This window comes from Papilio xuthus, unplaced genomic scaffold (assembly GCF_000836235.2).
Source record: "Papilio xuthus unplaced genomic scaffold, Pxut_1.1 DF825946.1, whole genome shotgun sequence".
Taxonomy (NCBI): Eukaryota; Metazoa; Arthropoda; class Insecta; order Lepidoptera; family Papilionidae; genus Papilio; species Papilio xuthus.
Genome location: NW_013532703.1, coordinates 3,965,831 through 3,984,840, shown reverse-complemented (window position 1 = coordinate 3,984,840; position 19,010 = coordinate 3,965,831). Strand labels below are relative to the sequence as shown.

General features: G+C 34.7%; 1 protein-coding gene across 4 annotated transcripts in view; it reads left to right on the top strand.

Annotated features, from left to right (window-relative positions):
• LOC106124798 (fatty acyl-CoA reductase 1) overlaps window positions 1-19,010 on the top strand; it is a 29,379-nt gene that overhangs the window by 9,443 nt on the left and 926 nt on the right. For 3 of the 4 annotated variants that reach the window (XM_013321770.1, XM_013321768.1, XM_013321767.1), the window contains exons 2-11: window positions 10,599-10,938; window positions 14,728-14,844; window positions 15,252-15,374; window positions 15,592-15,717; window positions 16,256-16,409; window positions 16,792-16,893; window positions 17,637-17,829; window positions 18,050-18,156; window positions 18,376-18,508; window positions 18,677-18,934. In XM_013321770.1, the coding sequence (XP_013177224.1) occupies window positions 10,819-10,938; window positions 14,728-14,844; window positions 15,252-15,374; window positions 15,592-15,717; window positions 16,256-16,409; window positions 16,792-16,893; window positions 17,637-17,829; window positions 18,050-18,156; window positions 18,376-18,508; window positions 18,677-18,934 (1,433 nt within the window). In that variant the 5' untranslated portion in view covers window positions 10,599-10,818. Of the gene's footprint in view, window positions 1-9,503; window positions 9,754-10,598; window positions 10,939-14,727; window positions 14,845-15,251; window positions 15,375-15,591; window positions 15,718-16,255; window positions 16,410-16,791; window positions 16,894-17,636; window positions 17,830-18,049; window positions 18,157-18,375; window positions 18,509-18,676; window positions 18,935-19,010 lie in introns of those variants that run through there. The other variant, XM_013321769.1, reaches the window with a different exon arrangement.

Below are 19,010 nucleotides of genomic sequence, written 5' to 3'. Positions count from 1 at the left end.
TTCAAAATGTGTGCCAAGTTTCACCGAAATCCGTTTAGCTAATTAGGAGATACCTTCAAACAAACATCCATTTAAACATTCGCATTTATAATATTAGTAAGTTTAATAGAAAGCAACTCTTCAAGGCATAAATTCGAAAAAAAAAATGAATAAACAGTATCCTTTGTCCGTGTCCTGGCTCTAAGTTACCTCCTCACCAATTTTCAGCCATATCGGTAAAGCCGTTCTTCAGTTATAAATAGTGTAACTAACACGATTTTATTTTTAATTTGTAAATATATAAGTAAGATTTAAGCTTTTTGCACTATACACTGTTAATTGAAATTCGGTGAGCTTAACTCTAAAATAGTAATATTTATAAGATTTACGTATGTATTTTTTACAGTTATTAAAAAATGATGTTATAACGATCGCTGTGTCAAATGTCAGTATAGGTGGTAATTAGCAAAACATAGCAATTGTGCATGGAAAAATTACATGTTTACCCATGTCAAAGATGCTTATTGCAATCGTTTAGTTTTTTTTCTGAAATCTAAAATTAAACTTTAAAGTATAGAATAATTTATGCTTATTACAGACAAGAAAAAAAAGGGTCATGCCAGACAGGCGGACGGACAACAAAGTGTATAAGGGTTCCGTTTTTTTCTATGAGGTACGGAACCCTAAAAACAAAGTTTTACATACACGAGTGACACATATTTGACGATTACCATTCACCGGAAGCTTTAGAAATTAATTTTAAACAGATGATTAACAATTAGCTTTAATTTACAATATGATTCTACTAATTATTATTCAAAAATTCTTTGCAAAGATTGTCATGTTTTTAGATGGGAACAATTTTACTGAAAGGGGTGTAAATAGAAATATGGTTTAGGGATGAATAATTCATGAAAACTACGCCCCCGCAAACTTAGTTCGTACATTGGACAGCGCAGCGGTTTAAAGTGCATTTTCACTAGAACAAGCCGGATTAAAGTTGAAATTTTGTATGCATGTGCTAAAAAATAACGAGTGGGCGTTATACTTTTCTATTGAGTTGGCGTTTTTAAAAATAAAAATTATAACTACTACTTTATTTCGGATATAAGAAATTTGAAATCACTAGCTTTTAACCGCTACTCCGTCTGTGCCTAATTAAAAGAAAAAAAAAATAGTAACTTGTGTTATTCCAGATTATGTTCTACATACATGCCAAATTTCACCGATAACCGTTAAGCCGTTCTGAAGTTACCTTCTAACAAACATCCATCCATCCAAACATTTCGATTTATAAATAGCTGTCGCCCGCGACTCCGCCCGCGTGAAATGAAAAAAAAAATTAGTTACCGGCAATTATTCGAATTTTTCGCGCCGTAATCTTTGTACTTCAACGAACATTTAAAAAAAGAATTGGCCAAATTGGTCCAGGCGTTGTTGAGTTTCGCGCTTACCACCACATTTTGCGATTCATTTTATATTATAGGTAATATAAGTAACATTAAAGATTTGGATTTCAAAGGTAGAGATTATAGAATTAAATTAAAAAAAAAATCGCATTTATAATATTAGTAAAAATATTACGGCATTATTGTTTTTTTTATTTAGGTCAAATATTATAACGAACTTTAACTAGTTCATCGGTGAGTAAAAATTAATTAAATTAATTTTGATAAGTAGAATATTCATTATTCCCTGGTGCCGTTCGCACGGTTATGACTTATGTCACGTGAAAATTATTTTGTTAACTAACGTTACTACATAATATAGGTTATGTATTTATGACTTTATTTAAGAAATATATCATCTTACTAGCTGGCGTCCTCGGCTCCGTCCGCGCGGAATTAATAAAACGTATGCAGCCTATATGTTCTTCCAGACTATGTTCTACATCTGTGCTAAATTTCATCAAGACCCGTTCAGCCGTTGCGGAGATCCCTCATCCATCCATCTAAACATTGGCATTTATAATATTGATAAGATATATTAAATACTCGTATCACAATGTTAGTTACTATACTCCTCCGAAACGGCTTGACCGATTTTTATTTAATTTTATATGCATATTCAGTAGGTCTGAGAATCGGCTATTATTTAATCCCGTGCGGACGGAGTCGCGGCCGACAGCTAGTTTTATATAAGCTGATACCATACTAATAATAAACTTCTCCGTGGTAAATGAGTCTATTTGGACACTCATATTCTTCGTCTAACTGAACAGATTTTTGTTAAGTTCTCGGATTGTTCAAGTTACTATTTTTAATTCGTTTCCATGGTTACAGTGTCCAATTCGACAAGTTTTGACGATTTCTTCCAACCAACAGTATAAATATATACAATCTGGATTTTTGTGGCATCAAGAATCAAAATTAATATTATCTTTTATATTTAAAGACATGTTTTTGTATAAGCTTACTTTGATAAGCTTTTAATATATTAATAACGGATGCAAGTTTTTAAAACAAGCTTCATAATTCAATGCAACAATATTTAATGTTAGTTCAGAAAAGGTTGGATTAAATTACAATTAATTTGCTGACGTCAATTCCTTTGTCTACGATCCTTTGCTAACACTTTGAATTATAAAACTGCTTTTTAATTATTACGTCAATTGTTTCTTATGATTACTATCTTTTTGTATACTCCCACAAAATACATAGACGGCATTTTATCTTATTTCAAATCAAGCTAATTTTTTTTATATTTTTTTAAAATCAAAATTACAAAATTTAACTTAGATCTAAAATAATACATCATGTTTTATAATACGCATTTAGTTTTAAGTCAAACATTATTGTTTATAATACATAACTTATACTAGCGGTTGCCCGTGACTTTGTCTGCGCGAAATTAAAAAAAATATATTTAGTAGTCGTATGTTTTTTCCAGATTATATTCTATATGTATGCCAAATTTCATCGAAATCCGTTCTGCCGTTCTTGAGATACTGTCAAACAAACATCCATCTAAACATTCGCATTTAAAATATTAGTAAGATATAAAATTCCATACTCCTCTGAAACGGCTTGACTGATTTTGATGAAATTTCATACGCTTATTCGGTAGATATGAGGATCGGTTACTAACAATCTATTAATCCCGCGCGAAAGGAGTCGCGGGCGATAGCTAGTTATTGTGTTCTACAAGAGCTCTTTAAGCAAGTAAAATTTAATTCAGATTTGGTGGAGTCTTTCTTGAGGCACCGTATGTTGGGAATTGAAAGCTTTCCCCACAGGAAACTGTTCCACTTCAATGGTCCGAAAGTCTATTGTGGCCGAATTTCAAGTGCTCACGAGTTACTATTATGTAAACAGGTGTAATAAAAAAACGGGAGTAATTTACGTCATCGAGTGAAAAAAAAATACAAAATGAATAGAAACACGAGATTATTACAATTTTAAGAGAAAAAACAAATAACAACGAAATAACATCTCTGTTCCCAGACGATATTAACCGGTTAAGAACTTACGTAGTTTGAATGTGGTATTAATACTTATAGTTAATTTTAAACTAATTAACATAATGTATTTAATTAAATAATAATTTCAGTAAATTATTTTTTATCCTCTCGTATCCACGGGAGACTAGAAAAGTTTCATCACAGTATTTTGGGTGGTTAAGGAACGCATATGGACATACAGACATTTTTATTTTTATACATCTAATTATCACTAGCGTCGCATCATAAGAGCGTCGGTGGCTCAGGGCATTTGACTTTCAATCTACAGGTCCTTGGTTTGTCCTGCCATGTGCCAATGTGATTTTCGATTTCCGATTTTCATATGTACATTTATCCGACGATCTTACGGTGAAGGAAAATATCGTGATGCAACCTGCACATATCTGAGAAGAAATTCAATGATATGTATGAAGTCAACCAACCCGCACTTGGGCAGCGTGGTTGAATATGACCTAGTCACCCCTAACTTAGGGTAGGCTCAGAGCCCCCTTTATTTTCCAGAGAGGAATGCTTTATGCATACTCCTCATAGTTATGTGGGATTCTTCTCCATAGCGGAGGCATACCCACTAAACCTTTCTGTTCCTCCAACGCATCGGGACTAGGCCACGGGCACGCTTTCGCTCTCGTCCGCGGCCCAGGCTCAAAGCCCCTCGGTGGGTTCGTATAGTGAGCTGATCATGATGATGAAGTACCACCAAAGGTTTCATTGGCATTAATATTTACGTAAATACATGATAATAGCCTATAGAAGGAAATAATCAACAATCATATTTAGCCGCTATATCACTATAAAAAATAAATTTCTCTTCTGTGTAACAAAAGTAAACATATAACTTAACAGTCATACGACAATACTGACTCACATCACTTTCTCGAATCGCAAATCGACAGATGCGAAACATTACAGTTAACATTTTAACCTTATTCCAATGCAATAGAGTCGAAATTACATCACAAAATGTTATCGTCATTAAAAGAATTTGTATTCCTGATACATCGCAATTCGATTTAGATTTCAATAGCTAACGTAACATCCTAAATAACTTGAAGGACATATAATACTGGCCGTTAGTTTCGGATACCAAAATCTCGGTATAAAATATATCTTCATCCCTATCATTATCTCTAACAAAACAGAGATGGCAATATAATTTAAACGAAGGTGGTGAAGGAATGGTTTCAGAAACCCACGGTGAGTCTGCTGTAGTAAATTTTGTATGAATGTCAGCTTACGGAGCTATATGTTCTAAATGTACGACTAGACGTTGTAAGCATACAAATGTCACTTTTCAAAGATGGCAGTCATTATTTCCATCGTAAATATAATATTATAAACTCTAGTTGAAGTTCTAAACGTGTTTCTTGTAAGGATTAAATTTTGGTATCATAATTCTATTATATTTGAAAGTAGTCGCAAGTGAACAGTCGCTGTATTTGTCGTACGGTTTCGTTCACCTCGTTGCGTGCCTCTAGCGGATCACGTACGAAACAATGGTATAGACCTCTTTGGAGAAATGGGACAGCGCGCAAGAACTTTCACCGCAAGGTCGCTACGTTGACGCATTCTATAAACATTTCATCATTTTTCTATCTTACTAATATTGTAATTGCGTGTGTGGGTGTAAGGATGGATGTTTGTTTGAAGGTATCTCGAGATGGGCTGTATGGATCTCACTGAAATATGACATAGATAGTCTGGAAGAACACATAACTTACTAATTATGTTTTTTTAATACGTCGCGGACGGAGTCGCGGGCGACAGCTAGTACGTAGTAATAAATGAATCGCATGTTTCAGAATTTGTTGTGACCTTAATAATTATTTATTAAAAAGTGAATCTGATAACCCTTTTTGAAGACGTCAAAAGACCTAAACATAATCTTTGTCATGATACTTTTATTATCGAGTGTTAATTATGATATTGGTATCCAACGTTCATTCTAGTTGTACCTCTAAGTATAGAGAATACGTTGGCGCAAATAACTCCAACGGTTACGAGCTCAAAATGATTCATGCGATTCGCATTGCGTCTGATAATTTTACTCTCGTCTTTACTTTCACCGCTCTCGCTCGTTACGTAGGTCAGGGTCGGCCGTCGTCGCAAGAGGGCGCCCGGGTCAACGGATAGCTCCGGACACAGCACTGGATTCTAATTATTGAAATTGGATACCTCTGGATTCATCATCCTTCTCACAATCTTACTAATATTATAAATGCGAATGTTTGGATGAATGAATGCATGGATGTATGTTAAGAGATAACTCCGGGCCGTTTATTAAGCTTACAAAATAGATAATTAACAACGGCTTAGCTAACGCTGTCTGACTAATGAGCCAGATTCTGACCTTTGTCTTGAAAGGTTTTGAGGGTGACTGGGACAAGGATTAATTTTCTGTCCCGGTCTTGTATAGTGCGCGTAATTTACCATACGGTTAATTACATATAACGGGTTTACCAGTTGTTTTACGGAAGTATAAAGCACACCCAAAACTTAAAACAAATATGTTTTTGCCATTAAGTATTTACCAAAGTTTTGGTCAGAAGATATTTCGATGAGTTTGTTTTGACTCAAACTACACTCTTAAACCAGCATGTAAATATTTTTCATTGTGAGCAAATAACGCTTTGTTTTGTTATTCATCTAATATAAATAAAAATCAATGTCCGTGTGTCTTCCTAATGGACAGATTTTTATTAAATTTTAATTAAGGTTTAGGTTAGTAAGGATATCACTTTAGACCGAGTTGTATATGATAAAATAACCTATAAAACGCACGCATTTTTACTATGTGTATATCTTCTTATATATAAAATTGTGGTGTCACGATATTAGTTACCTACTACCTACTCCTCCGAAACGGCTTGATAAATTTTTATGAAATTTCATATGAATATTCAGCACGTCTGAGAATCGGCTACTATCTATTTTCTTAATTCAGCGTGGACGGAGTCACGGGCGTGTGAGATATAGATGGATTGGCTGTCATAAACGTACGAAGAGACGGAGCACATCCTTGAGTCCGATTACCTGCTCCTGCAGTAGGCGCACCAAGCAATCAAATGCGAACAGACGCACCTGCAGTCAACCACGAGCCGGCATAAAGTTCGAATTTTATAATACCTCTTTCTAAGGCAAGGTATTTATTTAAAGGCGAATAGTAAACTAACTTTCAATTTAGGACAGTTTATATAAACAAATTAACAAACTTGAACAAACAAGATTACGAACGTTCTACCCGCACTTTACGTTATCTACTGATAAGGTGTAGATAACGATTTTGACTACAAAAATCTTACACGAAAATAAAAATTATAACATCTACAAATCAATCATATTTATGTTATAATTATTACTTAACATTGTAACGTTAATATTCTTATTAGTAGTCTAATCTTCTTATAATACTGACATTCCATTGCGTTCCAACGCTTCCGATACAAGCAAATTACAGCTTTATAAAATACTAATTGTCGCCCGCGACTCCGTCTGCGCGGATTTAAAAAAAACAACTCAATAAGTAGCCTATGTGCTCTTTCACACTGTATTCTATATATATTATAAGTTTCATTAAAACATCCATCCATACCAACATTTGCCGTCAAGTCCACCAATGTGACTACGCGTTGGATATTTATCTAGGTCAGTTTAATATTCTTGAGATGCAATTTTAATAGCAATACTGATGCATGCTGGCATGCGGTCTTTACTTTTATATATTTTAAAACTGACTACATGTGTTTACTTACTTTCATCGCCATTTTGTCTGCGTAATACTAATTTGACAGCATCACAGTCACCCCTAACTTAGGGTAGGCTCCGAGCCCCCCAGTGGGGACGTATAGTGAGCTGATGATGATGATCAACTGTTATGCCGCATGAGATGTTTTAAAATTAGATGTTTTGTTATATTCTTAATACATGAAGAGAACCTAGTTATTTTTATTTTTTCTTTATTTACAATAACCTCAATTTTCAACACCATTCCAAAATAAGGTTAAACATCGTCATATAAAGTACATATAGTCATTGCAAAGCCAGGAAAATATAAAAATTGCTGACAAGGACAAGTCCAACTCGCAGATAAACTTATACAGTTGAAAAAATATAGTATGTGCTGTAATTTTAAGAAAACGTAATGTTTTGTTTATCGTTCAAAGATATTTTTTTTATTTATATTCAAGTTAGCAACCTGCACATATCTGGGAAGAAATTCAAAGATATATGTGAAGTCAATCGACCCGCACTTGGCCAACGTGGTTCACCCTTAACTTAGGGTAGGCTCCGAGCCCTCCGGTAGGGACGTATGGTGAGCTGATGATGATGAAGACATTCAAGTATCTAGGCGTCATTGAACACCTCGTTGTTCCCGACAATCGTTTGCCCCCTTCTCTTATAAAAAACTGCGTTTATTCCGGATAATATTCGAAATGGCTGAACCGAGTTTGACGAGACTTTTAATAGACGCAAACATATGTTGTTTTTTTTAATTTCACGCTGGTGATGTGAGCAACGTTTTACATAAAAAAGCTACAAATTTTGTTTACATTAAAACCGATTAAATTGTACAACATTTACAGCAAACAGTTGGACGAGGTAATCATATCAAGGCACGTAATCCCGAGCCACGACAAATGGGATTTGGTCGCGGTTCATGACACTGCGACTATTTGCGAGTCGCGCGGACACACCGACCTATTTATAGTTTTTCTGTTGCCTAGTCGCAGTCTAGACTCGCGAGCTATGATCTAAACTCTTAACAATTTGAGCCCAACGAGGAAGTAAACAGTTTTGATGAAAAGTTAATTACTTGAGAGTCAATAATTAATTCTCAACATAAAAATTTTTTCGTTCCGCCGTGGTCTAGTAGAAGCTTGGTCTCGTAATATATTGCTCGTCTAAAAAAAATCCAGAAGGGTATGAATTTTTAAACAGTTAAGAATCGGCTCTTGATTTTCTACTTGCATATGTTAACGAATTACATGCATTTGGGTTACAGTTATATTATAAAACGGAGTATGGATACTTGACTCCAATTTTGCCTCTACCTACAACGACAGATCTGTCTCCATTTACGTACATATTTTCATGGATAATACGATATTACGCTCAAAACACCAGTACAATGTTGTTATCTCAGGTTTTCCGAAAAGAATGCAAGGGATGACACTATGTTTTTGGACAAACATTTTGTTAGTGTAAACCCACAATCACATTCTACGAAACGAGGTATTCGCAAGTACAAAGAAGGGTTTAAATTAATTAGATCACGCGTATAACGCTGCGTACAACTGTTACAACGGGTCATTGAACCCTATATAGTATTTGAATAAGCTTTTCGAGATTGTTTTCCTTTGTTAATTTATTCTAAGTTAATTAACCTTTTGATTTTTTTCTGAATGAAGCTAATCCGTAGTTCTACGTAATTTCTTACAATAAATATATCGAAGTTGGTACTGATTGTCAGACAAGATCAAGGCCGTTTGAATTTCATTATCGAATAAGTAGATTACCTATCTTATCTACCTGTTTTAAATAAACGAGGCCTATCCATGCTAGAAGGCAACATAAGTTTATAAATATTAGCAAATATAGGTGTGAAGGGAAAACGGACATTTAAATAGATAAATCTCTCTCTACCTGACCAACAAAACAATATAAAATGAACAATAACTTACATATTTGGACGCATGTTTGGACGGATGTTAATTGAAGGTATCTCCAGAACGGCAGCATGAAACTGTATGAAATGGGATATAGATATAGAACCCAGTCTGAAAGAACGTATAGGTTACTAATTAACTTTTTTTTAATTCCGCGCGGACGTATCGCGGATAGCTTATACAGTAAAGAACAAGAAAAAGCTTATTGTTAGTTTGAAGAAGTTACAAAATACTCTTTTATATATTCTGATATTTACGGGAAAAGTAAAAAATGTCACTTACATGACATGTCGCGTAAGTATGTGTGTCAGACGAGATTATTTTTATCAACGGTTTATAGTGATAGCTCGATTTACCCCGATTCCGTTTATCGATTCTAGGGAATTGTGATAGCGGTGCACAGATCGTGATGTATATTACATTTAATATATTTAAGTTGCAATGGACCGAGGTTACCCGATATTCATTGTAACTGACATTGAAAAAGTTTTGGTGAGATTTTACGCTTAAAAATTGCAGAATCATTTGATTGGCAATTTTTTTCCATTACCTTATTAATTTGGTAGAGGCGGAATAAAAGGAACTCAAGTTTTAAGTGAGAAAAATCATGCACGTCAGTATTGAAAGTTAACGTACTGTGATTTGATTGAGGTTAGTTTTTACATTATTCTTCTTTTAAAACATTTCAAAATAATGTACCCGCAAGTAAATAAAGAAAACATTGAATGAACCAAAATCAAAAACACTAGAAGAAGATTACAGATTGCATTATTTCAGACTTACCCTCACTTTTCTTACAACGTTCATAACGCTTCTTTATCGTGGAAACCCAGTGCCATAGGTTTTTATACCAGTGTTAACAGTGCAAACGCACGTATAAAACCACATACGGCCATCGATCTCATTGTCTTTGAAAAAGAAAAAAATAGAAAAGGAGAATTTAACGGTCCTACCTCTTCTAAATCTCTTATTCAAAGTTACACAAATTCTCAATCATCGCATCTTTAAAGAATATACTCTTATTCGCGGTCGTCCGCGATTCCGTCCTCGCGGAATTAAAAGAACATAATTAGTAGCCTATGTGTTCTTCCAGACTATACTTTATATCTATATCAAATTTCATCGAGATCTGTTCAGCCGTTCTGGATACACCTTCAAACAAATATCCATCCATCCGTCCATCTAAAAATTATCTATGATAATATTAGTAAGACTAATTTGATCGATTCTTACTTAAACGTTCGTATCGATAATTGAAATATGACCCATAATTTTAACCAAGTAAATAAGATAAATGGTTGTGAAACATATATGTTTTGCTAATAAAATTATTATAATATAAGGAATATTTTAAAATTCATATATTTAATTTATTATGGTAATTATAATTATTATTTATGTATATTATTGTAATTAATAAATACTAAACTCTTGTAAAAAACAGCTTTTGAATAAAGTCTATCAGAGTAATATAACATTCTTTTTTCTTGTTGCAGATGATTCCTAGACGCAATGCGGAAGTGAAATCTAGCTAGCTAACTGATGAAGTGATAGATAAACTGATAAGAAAGAAAAAGAATTTCCTTCAAAAAGGACAACAAAGATAAAACACGCACATGCGTTATAAGTCAGAGATAATTGAAATCACTTTGATGCCTTCTGCAATTCCGACTCGGAGAGGCGTTTGAATATTTTTGACAGTTACGCGGGACAAAGATGGCGTCTTGTTTCTCCGGCAGCCATTTTGGGCCTGGCAGCCAAGAATACATTCCAGTTGCTGAATTTTATGCGGACAAGTCTGTTTTTGTTACTGGTGGTACAGGCTTTATGGGAAAGGTGAGTCTTTTTAAGTACTTAAAAAAAGCTATAAGAAATATACAATAATAATGAAGTTTTGGCCTTTTAAGTTTCATAATTATGAAAATAAACAATAAAATTACGTTGTTTGTCCTCGCTTGTATGAAGCGTTATTGCGATGAGTTTTTCGATTCGATTAAAAATCAGAGAAATTTAAAAAAATAAATTCTGATATTAGATTTATGCCTCTTTTTAAAATAAGGATTACCATACACGTAGCCTCGTAGGTTTACATACGATATTGAAAATTAAAATATTTTGAAAAGGAGCTTTCTTTCCTATTCTTGATTAAGGTAACGATTGAATCTGCAACCGTGACATACTTACATACATTCTGTCAATAAAAGTAGGTTTTTGTGTTGCCGCGGCGACATCCATCTTTTTTTAAATATTTCCATATACAATTTTTTGTAAACGATCGTTTTATTTAGCTCGTTTTAGTTCCACTTTATAGTTCTGGCAATGTAATTTAGATGTAATGTTGAAGGATACGGATTTCCGATCACGAGGTCGGGGGTTCGAATCCCGCCATTCGACTATTGTCGTAAACCATATCCTAGCACAAGCATACAGCTTAGTTGGAATGGTGAAAGAAATATTAGTAAATTTACAAAAAATCTGCTAATATTTTAAAAACAAAAAAAATATTGATGCATTTTTATTAAAAAAAAAGCAAAAATCGGAGAGCGTAAAATATTCTTTAATTAATTTTATTATGTTTTCGGTTTTTCAAATACACTTAAAAATAACCAAGTGTCAAACCATTAAGGATTTAAGCTGATATAAAGTAACCACAGCAATGTGTAAATTTCTCCAAAAAAAAACAAGTTATTCGCAGCAGATTTTTTTTTTAGTTTTTACTAAAAAAAAATAGCAGATTTTTGTTAATTTACTAATATTACTTGTACGATTTTAACGATAATAGTCGAATGGTGGGATTCGAAACTCCGACCACATGATTGGAAATCCAACCACTTAACCATTAGGCTTCGAAAAATGATTGTAACTATATCGTAAGTATTACTCTATCAAAACTTTTGCTCGTGACTTTAAAAGAAAATTTAGCATTAAATACAGTCTTTGAGACTCATTGATAAAGCTTTCTAATGGGAAAAGATTTCTTTAAATCAGTTCAACAGTTTTTGAGATAATCCGTTACATTAAGACACTATTAGTTAAAATCATTTAGGCCAAACGGCGGGCTTTGGTTTTCCAGTCAAGTGTCAGATTGATTAGCGAGGGTGAGTGATTATAAACGTTGATATTTTAATAAGGCTAGTGTTGCACCGGTACACCGGCACAGTGTCGGGTTTTTCTTCTTAACAATAACAATACAAATATACATGTCTTATTTATGTATATTCAGATATGACGATAGATAGAGAAGTATGGAAGAAGAAGTGTCTTCATCCATACTTCTACCAAGGAGTGCCGTAAGGCAGGAAGATGATAGCTGGCTCTAATAGAAAGGATATTTTTTTTGTCTGTTAGAGAAATAACACTGCTTATAGAATCCTTGAGAATTTACCTAACAACTACACGTCGTGAGATGTAATAAAATAATAATAAAAATAATATTTTCACTTCGTATTTTTTTTTAAATTTACATATTTTACAACACTTTTATCGTGTATTTTGTTTTTTAATATGTTATTATATTTGCAAGACGCTTCCTTATATTGATGTTGTCATGTAAATTAATAATTAAATTTATCTGTCTGTTTCTGTGTGTGTATGTGTTTGTGTGTGTGTGTGTGTGTGTGTGTGTGTGTGTTTGTGTGTGTGTGTTTTTTATGTAAAGGATATGTGATCGTGATTATCAATAGATATACTTTATGCAGTTTTGATATTTTTAAATAAAAATAAATGTCCATTAATATTTGTATTTTTATTCTGATAATATTTAGAAGGATATTAATGGATTAGATAATGAATAAAATATTATATTTCAAAAGTAATTAAATATTTTTTTCTCTCCTTTATCTTATTGATATTATAAATGCGAAGCGAGCTTATCACCAACTAAAAGACCGGCAACGCATCTGCGGTTCCTCTGGTATTGCTGATGTCTATGGGCGTCGTTGAACACCTCGGTGTTCTCGCTGCTCGTTTGCCCCCTTCTGTTATAAAAAAAAATGCGACAGTTTACATAGATGGAAGAATGTTTGTTACAAGGTATCTCAAGAGCGGTTGCATGGATCTCGCTGAAATTTGGCACAGATGTAGAACATAGTGTGGAAGAACACATACATTTATTAACTCCGCAGGGACGAAATCGTGGTCGACTACTAGTTTTAAAAGGAAACTTAAAAAAAATTACACTTAGATTATATCTGTAGAAACCAACGGCAGTAACAATCATTAACTCTAAAGCTTTATTAAATCACTTGCTGTCGCCCGCGACTTTGTCCGTATGGAATTAAGAAAATACTTTATTATTAGCCTATGTGTACTTCCAGACTATGTTCTACATCTATTCCAAATTTCATAAAGATCAATAAAGCCGTTCTGGAGATAGATTGTAACAAACATCCATCGATACATCCATCTAAACATTCGCATTTATAATATTAGTAAGATTAAGAGACGATGGGTTATCATTTTACAAAATTTGTTTTCTTATTTCTATCTGTCATTTCCTATTCGAAAAATTGATTTGCAAAAAAGGCATAATACGATGTGATGTATAATTTTTCTAAATAATTGACGATAATCAATTATATGAAAGCAATAAATTGAATTAAACGGCATAATTGATAGCTTTTCATTCGCGTGTTGTGCAAATCTGCACGTTGGAGTAATTTAAGTTTTACAAATAAAATTTATATCATCATAATATGGTAATTTACGTGACAAGCGTATTGCTATGAAGGATTTTATGTTCAAAATGTTATTATTATCATTTATATGTATTGTTTAAAAAAAAAACTATCAGGGGTGAAACAGAATCAGCATCACCCAGACCTTATCTCACTCACGCGAAGTCGGCGCGCAGGGTGTTAGAAACCTAAAGGTTTTGGATTAATTTTACGACCGGCCGCCTGCCTGTTGCCAATCCTACTTGGGAATATAATATAACGATATTCATTAGTGTTAAATACAATAAAATAACTTCATAAATACCCCAACAATAAACATGAATTATTAAACATTACAAACAGAACAAAACTTTAAGCTCTTATCGCTACGTAGTGAATATCGTGTACTGGAAGAAGAATCATAGTGACCATAAAATAAGATATTATAAAATTGATTTTAACTCCCTCTGAGGCTAAACTAAGATGATTTTTATTAATTTAGAGCAGGCGCCCAAAGCAAGTTTATTTTAGCATGGATTTCCACTGCTAAAAACATATTTTCATTGCTCTTAATTTCTTTGAAAAAACTGACAGAATGTTTTGTACTACTGTGTGTACAGTGAAAACTCACGGTTAGGGATAAAACGTAAGCGGTTCCACGGAACTGTAGCAGTAAGATTTATCTTCCGTGTAACCTTCCTTTAATATAATACAATGCGAAAATACAATTGTTATCCGGTGTAGTAAATTAATTCTAGTTTGAACTTGTCTTCAGTAAATACCGTATCTTATTTCGATTGATCGATCGTGATCTGAATGAGAGTAGAGGTAACCTGAAATAAGCCAAAAGTTATGTTATGCCACAAACGACAATAGTACGTAACTTGTCCGTTTTTCGGTTGGCACTTGGATATTATTCTACGATTGTACTGTATCTCAATTAACCTAAAAACTTTTTTTTTTATTTCAGGTGCTTGTCGAGAAGTTATTGAGAAGTTGTCCAAAGATTAAGAAGATTTATCTCCTGATGCGGCCTAAACGTGGACAAGATGTCGCCTCTCGTCTCACTGAACTCACACAGTCACCTGTAAGTTAACCTTAATATTATTCTCATTTACTGGATTCTAACGAAAAAAGACACGTTTTATTTTTCGCCTTTAATACATCATTAATTTCAATGCAATAATTAAATTTATAAACAGTAAAGAATTGATTTATTATTATGTGAAGAATGAATATCTAAAACTTCAAAATAAAGACAGACTATTTGTGGCCCGCGACTCCGTCCGCACGGAATTAAATAAACTTAATAAGTAACCTATATGTTCTACCGCATCATGTTCTATTTATGGCATAATTCAGCGAGATCCTTATGAGTTTTGGAAATACCTTCAAACAGACATCCAAACATTTGCATCTATAATATAGGGTTTTTAGGCGTTGTCCGATATATTGGTATTCTATTTAACTAAAAAATTCGATGTAATTCCTCAGTTATTCGAAACATTGAGAAAGGAGCGGCCACAGGAGCTGAACAAGATCGTGCCGATTGTTGGCGACATCACAGAACCAGAACTGGGCATCAGTCCCGCGGACCAGGCTATGCTATGTCAGAAGGTAAACTGCAATAGAAACAAAGATTTTATCTAGCTTGATACAGAATTGTATACAATAGTGACTGATAGCATATTAGTGTTGAATCGTGGGAATTCTCCGGTCTCTGAAGCGCTTCTACACATTGTTACATCATGTAATATTTATATATATTATGTACTAAACAAGTAAAATAAATGAATAAGGAAATATAGTGAAATAATAAAATTCTTGTTTTCAGGTGTCGGTTGTGTTCCACTCGGCGGCGACGGTGAAGTTCGACGAGAAACTGAAGCTGTCCGTTACAATCAACATGCTGGGCACGCAACAGCTGGTGCAGCTGTGCCACCGCATGCTGGGACTTGAGGTGAGACACACATATAACAAATAAGCAGAGAGAGCGAGAACAAAAACAATATTTTAGGACCTTGAATTAACTTACCGTGAATTTTTATTGTCGTATCACATGTAATATGGATATTATTGTTATCTCAATTTTTTCAACGTGAATGAAAAGGATGGCAAGTTCGAAGTCAAAAATGGTATACCGTGTTCTTTTATCCTCTTTTGGTCAATTGTTCCCGCAGTGATAGATTTCCATGGTGAACTGATGACTAGGGAATCAATTATGCAGTGGTTTCCCGTTGCCTTCAGCATTAGACTTTTAAGAAGTTATTTAGACTTCAAGGCCGCTATAGCCTCTGCCTCTGCTATAGTTAATGTCATGTGCAAAGAAAGTAGACAGATAATAAAATATGGAGAACTGATCGCCAACCTTCGCTAGTCCGAGAGGCACCTCAAGAAGAAGAAGAAGTGATAGATTGGCCCTAACAATTCGACTCTACCCCTAACTTGTAATAAAAACATTTTGATTAATTCCACTATCCACTATCACCGTTCTTCAGGCTCTGGTGCATGTATCAACGGCATACTGCAATTGCGAGCGGGAGCAGGTAGAAGAGACCGTGTACGCGCCGCCTGCGCATCCCGAACATGTCGTCACACTTGTTCAAACTCTGCCTGATGATCTAGTTGATAGGATCACACCGGATTTAGTAGGTATGTGGGTACATGATAAATATTAGTTGCTCGCGAACCATAGAACACACGTCTTTGATTCCTTTATTCAAAGGATATGAACAGACAGTATAAGAAATCTGTGAAATTTTGACAAAATTCGTCTTTCTAGGAGACAATGTCACATGTTTGTTAATGTCATGTGCAAAGAAAGTAGACAGATAATAAAACTAATGTTATTTTAAAAAAATCATATTGTAAAAATAATAGTCGAAAGTTTGAGGCTACAAAATTTTAACGATTTCTATTGAAATATGTCAGTTTGCTAATCTTTGACATTTTAACTTGTTATAACTTACGTAAGGCCCATCCTAACATTTGTTACGTAACGTTTTTTATCAATCTACCTTCAATCCATTTCCAGGAGACAGGCCTAACACGTACACATTCACAAAGGCTCTTGCAGAAGATATGCTCATAAAGGAATGTGGTAACTTACCTGTCGCCATTGTGAGACCATCCATAGGTGAGTTACACTCTTTTATATTATACTAAAATACTATAAACAAGTTTAAAATAGTTACATTGGCTATTATATCTCTTTACAGATGTAACTATTTTTGTCGTTTGAGTCAAAATATTTTAAACTACTAGAAACATCAATGGGCTATCTTTAAAGTGAAAGTATTGTGTCCTCTCACTATATTATAAACATGTGAAAGCGATATTTGTTTTATTATGTGTCGTCTAATAGCTGAAGCATCTAATAGACCAGTGGTTCTCAAACTTATTTTGTCTACTGTCCACTTTGAGAATAAATATTTTTTTTAGCGCCCCCATATTTTGACATTTAAAAACCACTATAACTTCAAATAAAATTAATTAATTATTGTGACCTATATATGTATATTAACGGAGAATTCTAAACGAAACTTTTACTATAACCCGCAACTTGACACCTGCAGCGCCCACAAGGGCGTTATCGCCTACTTTGGGAAAGACTATAATAGACGAATCGTATTCTTTGTCATATTTGTTCCATCAACATTGTCATAAACCATTACAAATAAAGATGACATATTTAATGGTTATCAAAAAATGTCAAATTTAGAAGGTGACGAGTGAATTGAATGATGCTCGATTGAAAAAAAGAGTGCTCCATCCTCAGATTGGGGGAAGGTGGGGAAAAGATTAGATGAAGTTTAGATGGTTTAGGTTACATTTTTCTGTTTTTCGGGTCAATTTAATAATATAAATTCATTGTTGTAGTGCTATCTTCACTCCGGGAGCCAGTAAAGGGTTGGGTGGACAATTGGAATGGTCCCAATGGTATAATCGCAGCTGTGGGCAAGGGCATCTTCCGCACGATGTTGGGTACAGGCGGACGCGTCGCTGACCTCGTGCCTGTCGATACAGTCATCAACCTCATGATTGTCTGCGCCTGGAGGACGCATTTCAAACGGTTACATTGATTTTTATATACATTGTTAGATTTTTTGACCATCCAGCGCTTTGCAGATATCACATCTGATGCTTCGAAACGATTTATTCGAACACGCGAAATCTTGATAAAATTTCTTATCCTGATGAGAGCAGTTGGGAATTTTATGTTAGCATGTTTTATTGTAGCATAACTCGTTGTATAGATTGTGTAATAATGTGTAAGTGTTGTGTGTGGTCAGTGGCGAGGGCGTGGTGGTGTACAACTGCTGCACCGGCCAGCAGAACCCGATCACGTGGCAGCGCTTCGTCAAGACCAGCTTCAAGTATATGAGAAAACACCCATTCAGTGAGTTATCCAACATTAATTGCACACGCTTAAAATTTATCTACAAACTGTTGCACTCAGAATTAATCAGAGTGCCAAGCGACCCCTAGCATAGATTTCTCAAACTAAATCTAAACCAGATCTATCACAGTTGTAGCTTTTACATTCCCATACAGAACATACTAAATGGTCAATAATTCAATGGTTCTTGTATCAATGATATTTATTGTGTTTGTGTAGGTGAAGTGGTGTGGTATCCGGGTGGTGATATCACAGGCAACCGCTTGAAGCACGGCGCGCTGTCGCTGCTGCAGCATCGCCTGCCCGCGCACCTCATGGACCTCGTCTCCCGCGCCACCGGCAACAAGCCTATGTATGAATATATTCAAGTGAACGAAGCAAATTCTCTAGCGAAATAATTATCACCTATTTGTTTTAAAAAAATCTATTCGTAATATTTTCTGTAACAAAAACAAAAACTGCTTAAAAATTTGACTTTTGTACTTTGTATTTATAAACTAGCATATTTTGTAATTTGTAGGATGGTCCGCGTTCAGAACAAACTAGAGAAGGCGTCTGCGTGCTTGGAGTATTTCACGACGCGCCAGTGGGCGTTCGCGGACGAGAACGTGCAGGCGCTGTGCGGCACGCTCGCCGCCGACGACCGCGCCACCTTCGACTTCGACGTCACCAACATCGACTGGGACGCCTACATCGAGTCCTACGTGCTCGGCATTCGGAGGTTCCTCTTCAAGGAGAGCCCCGACACATTGCCCAAGTCGCGCTCTCTGCTGCGGAGGTACGATACACAAAAATACGACGAATTAGAACGAGAACTTTTTAAGAAATAGGTAGTTTATTAATGTGATTTAATT